At 40.2% G+C, this 19,093-nt stretch overlaps 1 protein-coding gene across 9 annotated transcripts in view; it reads right to left on the bottom strand.

Annotated features, from left to right (window-relative positions):
• Positions 1-19,093, bottom strand: part of auts2a (activator of transcription and developmental regulator AUTS2 a) — a 1,193,837-nt gene that overhangs the window by 47,887 nt on the left and 1,126,857 nt on the right. For 4 of the 9 annotated variants that reach the window (XM_060847963.1, XM_060847971.1, XM_060847965.1 and 1 more), the window contains 3 exons: positions 15,532-15,785; positions 7,133-7,368; positions 2,552-2,596 (listed from right to left, as the gene is read on the bottom strand). In XM_060847963.1, coding sequence (XP_060703946.1) covers positions 2,552-2,596; positions 7,133-7,368; positions 15,532-15,785 — 535 coding nt within the window. The remainder of the gene's footprint in view (positions 1-2,551; positions 2,597-7,132; positions 7,369-15,531; positions 15,786-19,093) is intronic. The other 5 variants (XM_060847964.1, XM_060847967.1, XM_060847968.1 and 2 more) reach the window with 4 other exon arrangements.

Raw genomic sequence — 19,093 nt, 5'->3', positions numbered from 1 at the left:
CTACTTGCTCAGCTGGTATTTTCACCCATAAGTGAACTTGAGCATTTAAACTGTTAGAATACAAGTAAAAATCACAGTCTCCCTACAACAAGGAAACAGGCCATTCGGCCCAACAAGTCCACACTGACCCTCTGAAGAGCATCTCACCCAGACCTATCTCCTTACCCTTTTCCTATAACCTTACATTTCCCATGACTAACGCACCTAACCTATATATCACTGAACACTATGGGTAATTTAGCATGGTGAATCCACCTAACCTGTACATCTTTGTGAGAGGAAGCCGGAACACCTGGAGGAAACCAATGCAGACACAGGGAGAATGTGCAATCCCCATACCTGAGGGTGGAATCGAACCTGGGTTCCTGACGTTGTGAGGCAGCAGTGATAATCACTGGGCCACCGTGCTGTCCCTAAAAAAGTTTGCTATACTCCAAATGAAGCATACATTAACTGAGATCCATATGCATAGATATTGGCAGCCAACCAATCACTAAATTCCTAAAAAGAACTGTAGAATTCAAATGTGACAACTTTTTATTCAACCATCAGGTGACTCCCAATAGTTTCTCTTTTAATTTTGATTTTCTCACCCTTCAATTTTTGGTCAATTACAGATCTTCAAAAAATTAATTTGAAAGCAGTTTGGGCAAATGGTATATTTTTTCCATTCTAGTCTGTATCCAGTGTTTTATTAAAAAGGTACTTTTTGTTAGTTTTTACCCAAAATTGTTCCATCTTGAATCTATATTTAGTCCCTATTAATTAAGGTCAGTTAGAGTATCTGACTGATGAAATGCTCCGGTAGTTGAAGGAGTGCTGAAGCATTGCCATTTGGATATTGTAAGCAACTGTAGGTCTAAAAGAAGTCGGATCCCTTGCATAGTACAAAAAGCAAGTGTGCACATCTTTAGCTGGTTTAACAAAGCAGGATAACCAAACGGGGAAAGCAAAACCAGGGAAACAAACTGCACTCAATGAGGTTACAGCAATATAGTTGTGCAGGAAGTGCTTCAAAGAAAGATGGCCTTTTTGAAGCAGCCCTACCCTTCAACACTGCCGCCATGCCTGATACTGTGATTACCTACGATCAAAATTAAGAGTTTCTGGCTGAATGTATCTGAACCAAACTCTTCCTTATGCACCAAGACTGAAACAAACTTCTGTGTAGTCACTCAGGACAGATTGTGAGGATCAAACCTGGGATATTCCTAATCCGCACAACTGAGAGTTCACAAAAACCTTTCCAAGCACGCTTTTGAAAACTTGCTGGTGTTTATATTAGTAATGGTAAAAAAAATCTGTGAAACTTAACAGCAAAGTTAGCATTTATTTTCCTGTAAAAATTCTGAAATCTTCAACTGGTTGATCTGAGGGGAACAGAATTCCTTAATTAGTTGGTAATCAAAGGGTTAAACATAGAATAGAAAGAAAATAATCTGAAGTCTCCCTCTAATGCGTATATGACTTCTGGCAAGCTTGATTTGTCTGACTCATTTGAAACTCAAGAAAGACAGAAGAGGAAGCTTCAATGACAGAGGAAATAAAAGACAGACAGCAGAGCTGGCTTGACTCAATGCACTGGCTTATCATGTAATGCCAACACTTGAATCAGAGGGCCAAATAATCATTAGTTTCTGCAGTGTTGCAACCCTGAAAACTTTGGTAAGCAACTACTGAATGGTTTTATTGATTAAATAAACTAGGAAAGTCATGCTAAATAGTAATGGTTTCACAACATGACTGAAAGGGATGCTGTGGCATGTCACATACTGCAGACAAATTGAGTTCCGAGTTTCAGTTCTGCCATGCTTCTGAAAGATGCCTTTCTATAAAAGAGGAGGAGACAAAGCAAAATGCGACCAGAGAACATTCCCCTCTCTCTCCAATCGCGCCATTCCACCTCTGAAGCCCTGCCACAACAGCAGCTGTCTCTCACTCCCCCTTATCTCACTTGCTGTAAGATACCTGGCAGCAAGTCTGGATTCAGAAGTCTCAGATAGGCTATGCCATATGACATTAGGCCTGAGAACAGGAGAAAATACAGCATTTTTTACGCAACATAGGGTTAAGCAGTAATCTCCAGACAGGATTCATCAAGCACACTGAAACTGAATGTTCTGTCGTAAGGTTTTCCATTAACATCTTCTCAAGCAACTCTAATTGCAAGAAATGTTCAAAAGGCCAAAAATACATTAGGGGTTGAATAGTATAACAAGTATTTTGCCTCAGCAGAAAGTAATGTTTTGCTAACCTGGCTGTGCTTGTTCTTGGCATGAATTCATGCTGCAGCTTAGATGAAAACAGTCCATTTATGCCAACTTTCAATCTACCTTTGACACATTTACACTATCCTGAAGTATTAAAAACAAGTACATGCACACAGGGCGTTGATACAAGCCCGCTAATAGCCTGATTTTCTTTCACATTTTGGGGTGGTCATGAAATAATTAAGTGGTTCAAATCATTACACTAATAACTTCGATTATAACAGTGCTTCAAGGGTTGTTTATGACTGGAGCAAGCTTGGTGTAATGGTGAGTTCACTCACACTGTGTCGGTAGAAGGGATCAACTTTTGTTGGGTATTTGTCAAACTGCAAAGGAATCAAAGCACGTAAAACAAGTTATGGTCTATTAATACAGATTCATTCTCGTTGCCATGGCTACTCACGTTGTGCTGTTTAAAAATGATCTGTCATACTGAACTGGAGCTGCTAGTGTCAGATATTATAATCTGCCCATGTGATAAAATAAATTAAACTTGTGTTCAATTTGCCATCTTGACTTAATTATTTTAACCCAGATCCAAAGTGTGTACTGTGCAAATTTTGTATTTCACAAAATTTGACATCGACATCCTGTTAATAATACAAAGAAAAAAATACATTCAAGGGAGTCATTGATTTCTAGGTTAGGATTTTCTTGTTTCTGTGCATGCCAATGTTCAATTATCTATCTATTCACTGTACTGGACATAAAATCACTGGCTTCTATTCGCAATAGTCAGAAACTAAGGGCATAGCATTTATATTTGGTGGTAATGGGAGTTTTCTTTTTCCTTCCCTTCATGATTCTCTCATATAAATCTCACTAAGTAAGCAAAATCCTTTCACCAAAGTGCTTCACCATCACCACTCCTGGTTTGGCTTCCAAAAGACTTTGCTTGAAGATTACACGCTGTTACTATTTTCTCTCACTTAAGGACAATGCTCTGTAACTCCCTCTCTCCTAAGCAATAGCAGGCCAGAGCTACAGAAATAGCTATGTAAAATATCATGCGGTGCAAACCCAACTTATGGGCAGTATCATCCTTCACCATTCTCTACACAGTTTACTTTTAACAGAATGTCACTCCTATGTGTGATGGAATTGGTGTTGGATTTAGCTAAGAAAGAACCTCAGGAATTTTCAGATTATAAAATGACAATATAAAAACTCAGTAACAACACTAAGACCAGCTTCAAAGTATCATGAGGAAGATAGGCTGACTCCTTCCAAGCCAGGGTAGTAGGAGGGGAATACCCTGCAATCCAAAGGGTTAACATGGTAATGCAGTAGAAAGATGTCAAATCAATCAATAATTTAACTTCCACCTAAACGTATAGGTTTTCAAGTTCAAAACTGAAACTGTTTTCTCAAAGAAACTACATTCCTCTTTCTCCGTCTGTCCCAAATTAACAGGCCACATGTTACTGACCTTCTCAATGAGCTCTGTGTAGGTTGTTTAAAGAAAAATTACAGTGCTCCAAATAACCAGTGACCAACATAACCTTTACATTTTACTCGGTTCATTCTGTTTAGATTTCTGCAGCCTCACAATAAACAGGTCAAATTTCAGACTCTCAATTTTTGCCCTTACAACAATTCACCCTTTTAGGCTAATGGAAAGGGACAGGTGGTCTTCAAAACAGTAATGAATACAAATGATCTATTTGTCGTTCCCTTCATAGTATAAAGTATAAAAGAGAACTTAAACTATTTGGACCAAGTCTCTGCAAGAGGCACCCTTTTTGCTATTCTTGTATTTGGAAATCCACAGAGAGTGAGCATCTATAAACATGAGACTATTAAAAACAGACTAAATAAAAAGTTAAAAAATGGATGTGATTCTACTTACTGTGAAGACTCCAAACCATATGCATTACTGAAATGCTACATAGGTCTCATTTTTGTTATAGAAATGAACAAATTTGCATTTATATGACATCTTATCACATCTCCAGAATTTCTCAAGTGCTTTGTGGCCAATTAATTATGACTGAAGTGCACTCAATGTTGTTTTGTAGGCCATCATGGTAATAAATTTGCAGAAAGTAAGGTCCAGCATTGAGTGAAGTGACGAGTTAATCTGTTTTTGATGGTGTTGGCTAGGGCAATAGGAAAACTTGCCATCATCCTTGAATAAGTAGATGAAGCTTCACGTTAATTCACTGTTTGAAAGACAGCATGTCCTAGAAATAAAATATTCCCTCCCTACTGTAGCCTAGATTAAATATTCAATCCTGCATTTTTGTCTTGAATGCATAACTTTCTAACTCAGATATACAAGTGTTAATCATGTTACCTATCTAACTGGAAAGTTCAAGGCACCTACAGAAGAATGGATGAATTAGTGTAATTTTGAAATAAAGGACTTTTATTATTACAGACTTATACTAGGATTATACTTCAATTCTGAAATTACTTGTGTATTTATTGGTAGAGTACTGTCATTCATGGAAGCCACCAAGCTGACATTGTTATGGACTGAACTTCAATGTTCTACACAGCTATGTTCATGGTGCTTTGCATAAAATAACAAACAGAAATAGTTCACAGAATATTACTGTTGCTCTATATTACCTCAGCTCCATTTTATCCCTCTCCTCTGGCTTTCCACTTAAAATATATTCTTGAATCCTAGAATAGAGGCAAAACACTGCAGATGCTGGAAATGTGAATCAAACACAGAGAATGCTGGAGGAACTCAACAGTTCTCACAGCATCTGTGGAGACAGAAGCAGAGTTAATGTTTCAAGTCTGATATGACTGTTTTTCAGAACGGAAAACCCATGAGTTTCAGCCACACATTCCTCCAGGTGGTCCGAGGTGAGCTCTCTGGAGCTTCTTGTGCCTTTCCTCACCACCTCAACTATATCACTTCATGTCTAGCCTGGCTGAGAACTAGCCTTATTCAGTCAAAGAACGGGCACAATCACACTTTGAAACATTGTTCCAAATCACAGTTTCTATGAATGACACTGCTCCACCAACAAATACACACCTAATCCAAAAGTGAAAATATAACCCAAGATAGGCACAATCAGGGTCCTTCATTTTAGAATTACACCAATGTCTTGCATAGGTGCCTTGAACTCTTCAATCTTTTTTAGTTCAATGGGTAAGAACATTAACATTACAGAGTTTTTCATGATCACTGCTATACTCTCCAAGACATTTCCATTAAATGTATAAGTCCTGCTAGGGTTTGCTTTCCCAAAATGCAGCACCTCACACTCATCTAAATTAAAATCCATCTGTCACTCCACAGCCCATTGGCCCATTTGATCAAGATCCCGTTATAATCTGAGGTAACCTTCTTCACCATCCACTACACCTCAAATGTTGGTGTCATTTGCAAACTTACTAACTATACCTCTTATGCTCCCATCTAAATCATTTGCATAGATAGCGAGAAGTAGTGGATCCAACACCAATACTTCTGGCACTCTAGGCCTCCAGTCTGAAAAACAACACACCACCACCACCCCCTCTGTCTTCTATCTTCAAGCCAGCCTGTATCCAAATGGCTAGTTCTCCCTGAATTCCATGAGATCTGACCTTGCTAACCAGTGTCCCATGGGGAACCTTGTCGAAGTCCATATAGATCACGTCCACCACTCTGCCTTCATCAATCCTCTTTGTTACTTTTTCAAAAACTCAATCAAGTTCGTGAGACATGATTTCCCACGCACAAAGCTCACTGATCACATCTGGAGTAGTGTGTGTAGTTTGGATCGCATTACCTAAGAAAAGACATACTTGCCATAGGAAGAGGGTGTGAAAGTTAATCAGACTAATTTCTAGGAATGGCAGGTTTGTCAAATGAGAAAAGACAGAGTCCACTGGAGATTAGAAGAATGAGAAGGGATCTAATTGAAATGGATTAAATTCTGATAGGAATAGATGGACTGGATGCAGGAATGATGTTTCCCTGGCCACAGATCCAGAACAAGGGATCATGGTCCCAGGTTACATGATAAGTCATGTCGCACTGAACTGAGGAAAAACGTCATCACACACGTGAACCTATAGAATTACCAACCACAGAAGCCTGTAGAGGCCGGATCGCTGAATAAATTTAAGAAAGAAATAGATTTCTAGAGGCTAAATACATCAACGTATATGGGGCGAGAATAGAGATCTAGCATTGAGATTGAAAATCAGCCATGATCAGGTGGCAGAGCAGGTACAATGGCCTTCTCCAGCTTCTATGATTTTCTAAGATTTTATCGAAAACCCTGTGCTGTCTTGCAGAGAAACTTAAGGTGCAAACAGTGGTAACAGGTTATGGCAGCAAGTAGCTGCTACTATGGAAAAGTTGCTACCAATACAATACTGAGGATGTAATATTGAAACCGGACAAAATAGGTTTGGACTGCTTATCAACCATTCAGAGGTTTTCTTTTTCTGCATAATTGTTTTCTGGTTTACAGCTTAGAAAAATGAGACAACAGTTCCATCTCGTTAGAAGCACAGACTGAAAACTGGACGCTTGATTCTTTTCTATAATTTAAAACCAAGACTCAGAAAATTGTTAGCAATGTCCAAATTCCCAGCATGCATCAGGAACACCTCAGGCCTCCTGCCAGATGTACAGTCAAATAATTATCCCTCAGTCTTAAGTTCACGACAGTCAATATAGTTGAGGAAAACTGGGAATTAAACTCATTTTACAATTGCTCTGACTAACACGAAGAAAACTAAGTATTTCAGGCTCAATTATCCAGACTGAGCAATAATTGCATACCACATAGTTGGCGCAAACAGTTTTGAATCAGCTGACAATACACAGTTATATGCTGGTCATGCGGATCAGACTACTGGTGGTATACGGGGTAAAAGGTTGCTTGTGCTCTACTTATCCTCACATTTCTGCCTTGGGTACGCACCATGGGTGGTGCAGGAGTTGGCATAATGGCCGTTGGTGGAATGGTGTGCGGGAACGGGGCAAACGTGTGCTGATGAGTGTGCTGATGGGTATGCTGGTGTTGATGCTGGTGGAACTCCGCTCGCATGTACGGAGGTGGCCCCAACGACGCCCCTCGGTCAGCACTTTGAGAGGCCAGAAATCGAGTGTTCAGCTCTTGCCGCAGAAGTTCTTGTTCTGCAGGAGACAGATAAACATTGTGAAGAGCCTGCTCAAATGCCACATTATACAATAAACAGAACAGATGGAAGTTTCATATTACAGTGCAATCATTATAATTCAGTTAAGGTTATGAAGTGATGAGACTCAGCAAACCATTTGTAAAGAAAATCTCAGAACTTCACAAAGAGGGCATAAATAAAACTCAAAATTGTGCATACATATTGTGTACAGCATCAGATATAAGGGAGTGAAAATGTCCAGACATATTTTATGCATCATTCAAATGACTTGCACTTCTTTCTGGAACACTTTTTGTGACAACTTATCTAATAAAACCTCCAATGTAAACAGTTATTTCAGGATGTAGTATATCAACATTTGAGAATGGAAAAATCTTACATAAACATTTTGCCATCACAGTTAAAATGTAAAACTTCGTGTGCTATATAGTGGCTGGTTGTACAGTGTCTGACCCCTATTCCCACTGTCCACATTAGGTTAAAATATACTAAAAACACCTAGTTCCAGGAACCAAATCACAAAACGCCAAAGGTTTGGACACCAGACAGATTGAAGATTGGTGCTGGTAATGGATAAAAGTTCCATTCCCAAAATCAGTACATCAGAGCTTTGTCAAGTCCATTTCCTTCTTCTCACTTCGCATCTGACAGACTCCAGGAGTCTACTTAATCCAATGCTGCACCAGCAGATCTGCCAAACCTTAGATTTCTGCTCTTTAGCAAAACTAGGGTCCTGTTAATATGATGCCATACTCACAATACATGAAGAAGCTTTGCACGATACGATGACAAGCTGCCTGGAAATGGTCCAGGCTCTAACATGGCTTAAAAATACCTAACCGATCATTATTCTACTAAGAAATTTGCAACAATTGATGAGTTCAAAAGGTACAAGAGTGTAAGAGTCATTGCTTTTTTCACACACATCAGTGAGCAGCAACAAGTCATGTATAAACATACAAACTTCGAGCAAGATAAGACCAACAGTCTCTAGCTACTGTACCATTCAATAATATTTTAGTTGATCTGATTCCTCGACATTCTTGTTGATTCCTGATAAATGTTCACATCACTGTTTCCCAAAAATCTATCCATCTCTTTCTCAAGATCACTCACGGACTCTAATTCCACCACCTTTTGTGAAAGAGAGTTGTGAAGACCCATGACCCTCTACAAGAAACAATTTCTTCTTATCTCTGTCTTAACTGGGCCTATTTTTAAACGGTTCTACATGCTCCATCAAGAATAAACATCTTTTCCACATTTACCCTGTCAAGACCCCTCAGGATGTTGTTTGTTTCAATCTATTCACCTTTTACACTTCTAAACTCTCGTCGATAGAAGTACAGCCTTTCCAACCTCTTCTTATTCGACAACCCACTCATTCCATGAACTCATTGAACAATCTTTCCCTGAAATCATCCAACAGATTTACACCTCTTCTTCAATAAGGATACTAAAACTACATACAATAGACACCAAAGCCTTGTTTAACTGAAACATGACCTCTTCACTTCCAAATTCAGTTCTCATTGCAATAAGTTATAATATTCTATTTGCATTTCTTATTACTTGTTGCACCTGTATCATCTTGTGATTCATGCACCAGGAAACCTCTATGTGATCCCTCCATGTCTCAGAGCTCTGCAATCTCTCACCATTTCGATAATATGCTTCTTTTCTATTTTCTTGTCATAATGGGAAATTTCACATTTTTCTGATCTTACGTTCCATTTGTCTGCAAGGACCAGCGACTTGTGCATTAACGTGCATGACTTCCAGTATATGCAGGTGCATGAAACCTCAAGCCCAAGTGACAAGCCTAAATTGTTTGTCAGTGTAGCTCTACATAGACACACACACACGAATTTAGCAAATGTAGTCCAATTGCAAAATCACAAACAATGTTGAAAGCTTTACTGAGTTTTTCAAACATGGGCTTGTTGGGCACGGTCAATAATGCGTTTATTTATATGTACACATACTGTGTCTATTTCAATTACACAACATAGATTACAGCAGTTCGCTGGCTCATTGATCAGGACAATGGATTGACCAATCACCTGCCTGGTTTAAAATTTAAACAAAGATCATTCATTATTAACTGGTGCATTCTCTGTGACAAATATTCTACCAGAGTCTGCTGGCCAACCAATCAGCAATCTGCTCTCATATAGTATAAGTTTCTTGCACTTTGACACCTCTTGTGAACTGTCCTGTTGTGTGCAAGACAAAACGTTTCCAGAGAAATGTGTCTTTGTTCAGCAATAGTCAAGAAGCTCAACATCATTCAGATCAAATTAACATGTCATCCATCCACCTTAAACATTTATTCTATCCACTACCAGCAAATAGTGACATCACTGTGTACATTCCACCAGGTGTTTCATAGCAACTTGGCAAGGCTCTTTCAAAAGCAACTCCTCAACCTTTGGTCTCAACAACAAGAACAACAAGTGTAGCAGACACACAGGAACCTAACAACTGCAAATTTTCCTCACACAGCACCCTGACTTGGAACTGAATTCTGCTCCATCACCATCACTGGGTCAAAAGTTTGGAATTCTGTCCCAAATAGCATCTACACCACTCACCTTTGTGAGTGCAATCAAGATTGGGTAGTAAACACTGGCTTGGCCAGCTCCACTCACATCTTACACAAGTAAAATAAAATGCAATTATTTCTGATTGGTAGAAAGGCACATGTTCACCTGGTAAGTTTCTCACTCGCAATGAATCAAGCAAACAAATAGTCTCAGCTTATATCATATTGTATTTGCAGAGGTGGTGACACAGTGCGCTAGAAGAAAGCGAGGACTGCAGATGCTGGAGATCAGAGTCGAGAGTGTGGTGCTGGAAAAGCACAGCAGGTCAGGCAGCATCCGAAGACCAGGAGAATTGACATTTCAGGCATAAGCCCTTCATCAGGAATGCCTGAAACGTTGATTATCCTGATCCTCAGATGCTACCTGACCTGTGCTTTTCCTGCACTACTCTCTCAAGTATTGATTCAGATACCCTAGATAATGTTCTCAGGACATGGATTTGTATCATACAATGAGGCAAAGTATAAAATTCAAAGTGAAAAAATATTTTGAATGAGAAACTAGTCTAATGGTAGCATTTTCATTTGTCATAAATATCCACCTGGTTCCCTAATGTTGTTTGGGAAAGGAAATCTAGCAACCATGTATTGTTTTGCCTACAATGCTTCAAACAACAATGATAGCTAAATGGCCTCGCAATCCACTTAGTTTACAGGCAATGAAGGATGGGCAAAAAATGCCAGTCTTGCCTACATCTCATGCATGAAAAATAAAACGAGCTACGAGAGAACAGTCCAGCTGTCTTCACTAGTGTAATACAACTCAGAGGTCTATCTTTAAAAGAACGCAGCAGCAATTTATTAATAACACAGCCTACCACTTACAGTGAATTCTCTCTGGTATTTGTCAGCTTAGACATGTTGAAAGACATGCAATTCAAACTGTTTGGTATCAGCACAAGGTACTATTTCATCTATGGAAAAAAAAATAAGGTTGAACAAATTGTCGGATAATGAAATAATTGAAAATGCAGATGTACATACTACTGCACCTCAGATTCCATTTCTGGTAATTATCAAGCAAAAATTCCCAAAACGTAACTTAGATCTAAAAGTAGAAAATGATGCTATTTAACATAAATGATCGGGTGTTGCAGTCCTGGATGAAATTGTGAGGTAAGCAGATCAGGACAAAGCTAGACCTGGATATCACCAACCAGTGCTTGACAAAAAAGAATCATTTTACACAAACAACACTATGAGGTAATAGAAAAGGTCAACTTTCACCACAGCTTCAGCAGGAATGATATTTTAACAGATCCCTTGACAAGGTATTGACAGAATCCACTTATACAATTGCAGTTAACAATTTGAAGAATCAAAAGATCTGCAGCCTTTGTTTCCTGTGCCCTCCAAGACACAGATTAAACCTTCTTCTGGTTTCAGCTTCAGGTCTGGTCTTATTCTATCAATGATAATTATTGACTTGGGTGCAGACTTGAGCAGTGGTCTGTACAACATGTGTAGGTTCTACCATTACCACATTTGCTGGATCAGATCAAGTGCTAACATACGTTGTCCTCTATCAATACCATTTACTACTCCAGGGTCATTATGGAAGCCAAAAATACTGCACAGTTTCTCTTCTCACTATTATCTCACTGAAATCCCATCCCCCATGACTCTAAACCTTCACCCCCAAGAACATGCGTATGGGTGGCTCACACTCTTTTACACACCAACAACTTAAATGCCATCTTCTCAGTTGGCAACCCTCGTCCCCTTGACTACAAAGCCAAATCGCTCATCTAGGCTTCCCGCTATATTAGCTCTGAACTCACACCTTGGTTCACTTTATCATCTAGTTTCTCTTCTGCCATGTCTGAACTCACTTTGTTGACAAGACTCCCCTTCTTTTCCTTGAACTCAATCATCCAGCATCCAAATGCTCTTTATTCTAGTCCCTGACAATTATCACCCCCTCCTTTTCAAAGCTACTATCTGTCATGGAATTTTAAAAATACTACCTCTACCGCTGCCTCTGTGCCTCTGCTCCTTCTCATACTCCCTTTCTCCTCCAAAATTTTTGAACCCACTTATTATCCCCCAAATTACTGCCCACAATTCATTGCAACTCCAAATTAAAATCTTTCCAATCTACTCTGCTATAGCACTGAAATGGCCCTCATCCAAAGTTGCAAAAGATGTCCTTTGTGAATGTAGCCAAAGCGTGTACTTTCTTCAATCTGTGACAATCCTTCTCCAAAGTCACTCTGCCGTTGTTCAATTCAGCAAGATTGCCTCAACTCAATTCCACTCTTACTTGTGCAATCCATTTCCAGATCGTCTGCTCTGTGCATTTTTAACTCTCCAGTCGCCCACAGGCAATACTCTAGGCCCCATCTCTTCATTGTAGACATGCTGGTCCTTGGCATTATCAAAAATAGATATGAGGTCAGCTTCCACTTGTAAACCTGTAGACATTTAGCTCCAACTCCCTATTGCATTTGATGATTTTTTCTGATGTCTGCACTGTTAGTCTGCTTGACTAATGACTAGTCTTGGATTAAACACAACTATTCTCAGGGTCAGATTGAAAGATCACAGCCCTTAGCTACTTTGTTCCCTGTCAGAAACTATTGTCCCTTACAATCTTCTCGAATAATCACCTCTTTGACCAAGTGATGGACTACTTGCTTAGCGTCCGTTAATTCTGATTATACCTCTGTGAAAGTCTCGAGGGATGTTTCTATAATGGAGATAACATATGACCCCAAAGAGTTGTTGCGGTTGTCATTCCTCACATACACAAATCACAAGATCTAGACATCAAAATGGAGGCACTCTTGCAGATATAATAACAATTACATATTTATGAGGGACCAAGCAGGCTCAACACGTGAAACAGAGAAGAATTTCCTCCCATCCAGCAGCAGTGCCACAGTTACAGCCTTTGTTGCTGGTGGCCACTTTAGAGTATTGGAGCTCCAACTGTCACTGGATTGCCACTGAATGAGGGAGACCAATCCACCAGTTGGCAAAAAAGCAACTAGCACTCAGACTAACCACTAACCCGGGGCCTCAAATATGCAAACTGCAAGTTGGCCACCTTGTATTGGGCAGTTGATTTGCTGTCAGCCTGTCTTCCTGCTACCTCCCCAGATGCTTCATCCCTAATCTCACCACACTGGGACTGGGAAAATTTGTGACCACTAGTGAGGGAGAAATGCATCCAAAACTACTGAGCCTATAAATACTCAAGTGGATTGGAAAAGGAAAATATTGCTTCTTCAGGCAGAATCATTGGACACAACTTTCTGCTATATTCCGGGTATCAGGGTGGCAAGCACAAAGATTTGGGGATCCTGGGAATAACTTGTCCTGCTTTCCACAATCTGAAAATAAATCAAATCCTCAACCTTCTACAGGCGTTTTCCTGTACCTCTAGCATGGCAAGAGACCCTTCAGTCCAATTCATCCATGCTGACCAAATTTCACAAACTAAGCTCGGCCCACTTGCCTGTATCTGTCCCATCCCTCTCTAAACCTTTTCTATTCATAAATCTGTCCATACATATCTGTACATTATAACCGTATCTGCATTTATCACTTTTTTTGGCAGTTCATTCCACATACAAACCATCCTGTGTGTCTGAAAAGGTTGCCCCTCAGGTCTCATTTTTTGCCAGGGTTGGAGTACTTGAGCTAATCAGGAAGGCTGAATAGGCTAGGGCTGTTTTCCCTGGAGTGTCGGAGGCTGAAGGTGACCTTATAAAACCATGAGGAGCTTGGATAGGAGAAATAGACAAGGTATTTACCCTGGGGTGGGGGAGTCCAGATGAGAGGATACAGGTTCAGGGTGAGAGGGGAAAGATATAAGAGAGACTTAAGGGACAACTTTTTCACACAAATAGTGGTGCATGCATGGAATGAGTTGCCAGAGGAAATGGTGGAGGCTGGTATAATTACAGATTTAAAAGGCATCTGGATAGTTACATGAATAGGGAACGTGAAGAGGGATATGAACCAAGTGCTGGCAAATGGAACTAGATTAGGTTAGGATATCTGGTCAGCATGGGTGATTTGGACAAAAGGAGCTGTTTCCATGCTGTACATCTATATGACTCTATGACTAAATCTGTCTGCTGTCACCTTTAAAAATATGCTACCTAGTTTTAAACCCACCCATGCTAGGGAAAAGATCTTTGCAATTCAACATATCAATGTGCCTCATAATTTTATAAACATATATAAGGTCACCCCTCAACCTTTAAACTCCAATGAAAGAATCTAAGCCTATCCAATCTCACCTTATAACTGAAATCCTCCAATTCTGGTAACATTCGTATCAATCTTTCCCACACCCTTTTCAATTTAATGATATCTTTGCAAATCAGAATGGCCTGAATTGGACACAATACTTCAATAGTGGCTTCACCAATGTCCTCTGCAACCTCAACATGACATTCCAACTCCTATACTCAATGATCTGAGCAATGAAAATAAGTATTGATAAACATCTCCTTAACCACCCTGTCTAAGGTTTGTGCTACCTAAGACCATTCTTTGAACCTTTGAACCTATTCTGTCAGTCAATAAAATAATGGCTAATCTGTTAGTGGTCTCAACTGTACTTTCCTGTCTGCCCCTCATGACCCTTCCCTCCATCAAAATGGTATGATACATCAAAAATCTGACTAACTTAGCTTTGGATGCCTTCAATAACCCCGTCTCCATTGCTTTCATTGCTGAGAATTCCACACCTTAACCAAACTCTCAAAGAAAATATTTTTGCTCAACTCCACCTTAAAAGCAAGACTATCTACTCTTTATAATTCCCATCAGAGTTGAAATTCAAAGCAGTTTACAGAACACCCTAGATTTTGTTGCATTGAAATCATTACAACTTCCTTTTGCCAACTGGAACAAAGATTTAAGGAAGCACTGATGAAGTGCCCGTAGGCTGCTTAATCTTGGCAATAACAGAATTCCTGTTGCCTTTTCTACCATTTTCTATTTAGGCATACAACATAGTAAATGGGACAACTATAAGCAACGTTGGTGTGCAGTTATCACCAGCCTTCATAAAACTTAGGATTTATGTACCAAGTAAGCTGAAGATATCCTCGAGATGACTTTAAATACTGAGCTCATTTAAAATCATCTGAAAGAGTTGTGGTACTGACATGTGCCATTTCTTTCACAAACATTGCACTTTTGGAACTTTTCAAGCTTACATGCGCAAACATTGAATTGTGTGAAAATTTTCTAACTGACGAATGCAGCCTAACTTCTATTTTAACTGTACTAACTGCAGAAGAAATCAGAACAAGCAGCCAATGAGATTCATACAAACAATTAATCAGGGAGAGAGATTAGTTACGCTTGCAAAGATACGGCAAATTTATACAGTAAGGATATTGCTGCCCTATATCTACACACCAAACTTAACACGAGCTTGTAGGAGCTCATAATCACGTAGATTTTAACTTCTTTGTTCTTTTGTTTTGAAGTTATTGGATGGCAATGACAGGAATGGGATAAATGGAACATCATTCCTGGCACAAAAATCAACTTATCGGAAGTGGATTTGCTGGAAAGTGTGTCACTCACCTGAATAGCCAGCACCAGCAGGGTGCCCTGGAACCTGAAGTGCACTTGACGTCAGTGGAGGTGGTGGTGGTAGAGCTGAATGGGGGGCAAACATAGTGGGATGATGCGAATGATTTGCAGGCTGCAAACTAGGTGTAAAAGTATGTGAAGTGTTGTGGGCTGCTAGTGCCAAAGAAAAACTTGGAGTGGAAGGATGGTGAGAAATGTGTGCTGCAGGAGCTTGAGGTTTGACTGGAGTGCTGCTTCTGCTGCTGCTGAGAAAGAGGGAGGGAAAAACAAAACAATGAGATTCATAAAGAGGCTTCATAAACTATTTATACTGAATGCTGACAAACACATGTAAACTCATTTACAATTTATTGATATTGTTCTTTTATTCATGTCTGTGGCTTTTAGAAATACAAATGAGGGTTGATTCTGTCTCAATTCCATCATCTATGAATCAACTACATTTAAATAATTAAGCAAAATTCTTGAATTAGCATTGGAATCACAAGTTACTTTTCTAACAGAGCTGTTGCCATAACAGAAGTGATTTATGAAGGACACAATAGACAATTGGTGATTTCCAGAAAGCCCAAGTTCAAATCAACATGCTCTACCAATTTAGTCATCTCAACCACATTTCCCACGCCTGATTTCTAACCATCCATACCTATTGGAAAGCGTGTGGATGTCTGGTCAAGTTTGATTGTAATGCCTTTCATTGATGGCTTCATCAATCGGCTAATAAGCAACAAATATAAATTGACCTCTTGAAACCACACTCTATGAGTCAGGGGAAGAGCAGGCAAAACTGACAGAAGTAATGTCAAGTTTGATATCGCATCTAACAAACTAGCACTGGAGGTGTCGCACAGGAGGATGAGAGTAGGAAGGACAGGGACAAGATTTCAGGGTCACAGGAATGTGCTGGCAGACAGTAAAGTGGTTTGAAGTGTGTCTACTTCAACGCCAGAAGTATCTGAAATAAGGTAGGTGGGCATGCAGCATGGATAGGTACCTGGGACTTCGATGTTGTGGCCATTTCGGAGACATGGATAGAGCAGGGTGAGGAATGGATGTTGCAGGTTCCAGGGTTTAGATCTTTAATTAAGAACAGGCAAGGTGGTAAAAGAGGGGGAGGCGTGGCCGTGTTAGTCAAGGATAGTATAACAGTGGCCGAGAAAACTTTTGATGAGGACTTGTCTACTAAGGTAGTGTGGGCTGAGATTAGAAACAGGAGAGGAGAAGTCACACTGCTTGGAGTTTTTTATAGGCTTCTGCAGAGTTCCAGGGAGGTGGAAAAGAGGATTAGCAAAATTATTCTGGGTAGGAGTGAAAGGAACTAGGTGGTCATTATGGGGGACTTTAACTTCCCCAACATTGACTGGAAATGCTATAACTAGTACGTTGGATGGATCAGTTTTTATCCAACATGTACAGGAGGGTCTCCTGATACAGTACATCGAAGGGCCGACAAGAGGGGAAACCACATCGGATCTGGTGTTTAGTAATGAACCAGGCCAGGTGTTTGATTTAGTTGTAGGTGACCATAATTCAGTTATGTTTAGTTTAGAGATGGAAAGGGATAGGTACATGTCACAGCTCAAGAGTTATCGATGGGGCAAGGGCAATTATAATGCGATTAGGCAGGAATTAGGATGCATAGAATGAGGTAGCAAACTGCAGAGGATGCAGATAATGGAAATGTGGAGCTGGTTTAAGGAACAGATATTCGTGTCCTTGATAAGTATGTCCCTGTCAGGCAGGGAGGAAGTGATAAGGTAAGGGAACCGTGGTTTACAACAGAAATTGCATCTCTTGTTACGAAGAAGAAGGAGGCTTATGTGTTAATGAGGCAAGATGGTTCAGATGAGGCAATGGAGAGTTACAGATCAGCTCGGAAGGATTTAAAGAGAGAATTAAGAAGAGCAAAGAGAGGACATGAGCAGTCTTTAACAATAGAATAAAGCAGAACCCTAAAGCTTTCTATAGGTATGTGAGGAATAAAAGGATGACTAGAGTAGGAATAGGGTCAGTCAAAGACAGAAGTGGGAGGTTGAGTATGGACCCTGTGGAGATCGGAGAGGTGCTGAACGAACATTTCTCATTGGTTTTCACTCAGGAAAAGGAGAATATTGTAGAGGAGAAGAATGAGGTATGAGATATTAGAAAGAGATGACCCAGGTAATTGTAGACCAGTGGGCCTTACTTCTGTCATAGGAAAGGTTTTGTAAAGGATTATAAGAGATAAGATTTATAATCATCCATCAAACAACAATTTGATTTCAGATAGTCAACGTGGTTTCGTCAAGGGCAGGTCATGTCTCACAAACCTCACTGAGTTTTTTGAGACAGTGACCAAGCATGTAGATGAGGGTAGGGCAGTTAACGTGGTATACATGGACTTCAGTAAAGCCTTTGATAAGGTTCCACATGGTAGGCTGTTGGAGAAAATACAGAGGCATGGATTTGAGGGTAATTTAGCAGTTTGGATTAGAAACTGGCTTTCTGAAAAAAGGCAGTGAGTGGTGGTTGATGGAACATATTCAGCCTGGAGTCCAGTTACTAGTGGTGTGCCACAAGGATCTGTTTTGGGACTACTGCTGTTTGTCATTTTTGTAAATGACTTAGACGCAGGCACAGGTGGATGGATTAGTAAATTTGCAGATGACACTAAAGTCGGTGGAATAGTGGACAGTGTGGAAGAGTGTTACAGGCTGCAGAGGGATTTGGATAACCTGCAGAAATGCGCTGAGAGGTGGCAAATGGAGTTCAATGTAGCTAAATGTGAGGTGATGCACTTTGGGAAGAATAACAGGAAGGCAGAGTATTGGGTCAATGGAAAGATTCTTGGTACTGTGGATGTGCAGAGGGATCTAGGAGTCCATGTACATAGCTCCCTGAAAGTTGCCACCCAGGTGGATAGTGCTGTTAAGGAGGCATACGGTGTGTTAGGTTCCATTCGCAGAGGCATTGGGTTCCGGAGCCCCAATATCATGCTGCAACTATATAAAACGCTGGTGTGGCCTCCCTTGGAATATTGTGTACAGTTCTGGTTCCCATATTTCGGGAAGGATGTGGAAGCATTGGAAAAGGTGCAGAGGAGATTTACCAGGATGTTGCCTGGTCTGGAGGGAAGGTCTTATGAGGAAAAGCTGAGAGACTTGAACCTGTTCTCATTGGCAAGAATAAGGCTGATAGAGACATACAAGATGATCAGAGGATTAGATAGGGTAGACAGTGCAAGTCTTTTTCCTAGGATGATGAAATACATCAGCATGTATGATAGATTTAAGAGAGATGTCAGAGGCAGGTTCGTTATGCAGGGAGTGGTAAGAGCGTGGAATGCCCTACCTGCTAATGTAGTCAACTCAGCCACATTAGGGAGATTTAAACCATCCTTAGATAAGCACATGGATGATTTTGGGGTAGTGTAGGGAGACGAGCTGAGAATAGCTCACAGGTCGGTACAACATCAAGGGCTGAAGGGCCTGTTTTGTGCTGTATTGTTCTACGTTCTAAAGTGCAAGACCCAAATTGGAATTTGGTAAATTATCACACGAAGAGTGAATTCACA

Source organism: Hemiscyllium ocellatum, chromosome 31 (genome assembly GCF_020745735.1).
Source record: "Hemiscyllium ocellatum isolate sHemOce1 chromosome 31, sHemOce1.pat.X.cur, whole genome shotgun sequence".
NCBI lineage: Eukaryota > Metazoa > Chordata > Chondrichthyes > Orectolobiformes > Hemiscylliidae > Hemiscyllium > Hemiscyllium ocellatum.
Note: the sequence above shows the minus strand (reverse complement) of the source record. Positions and strands in the feature narration are given on the sequence as shown.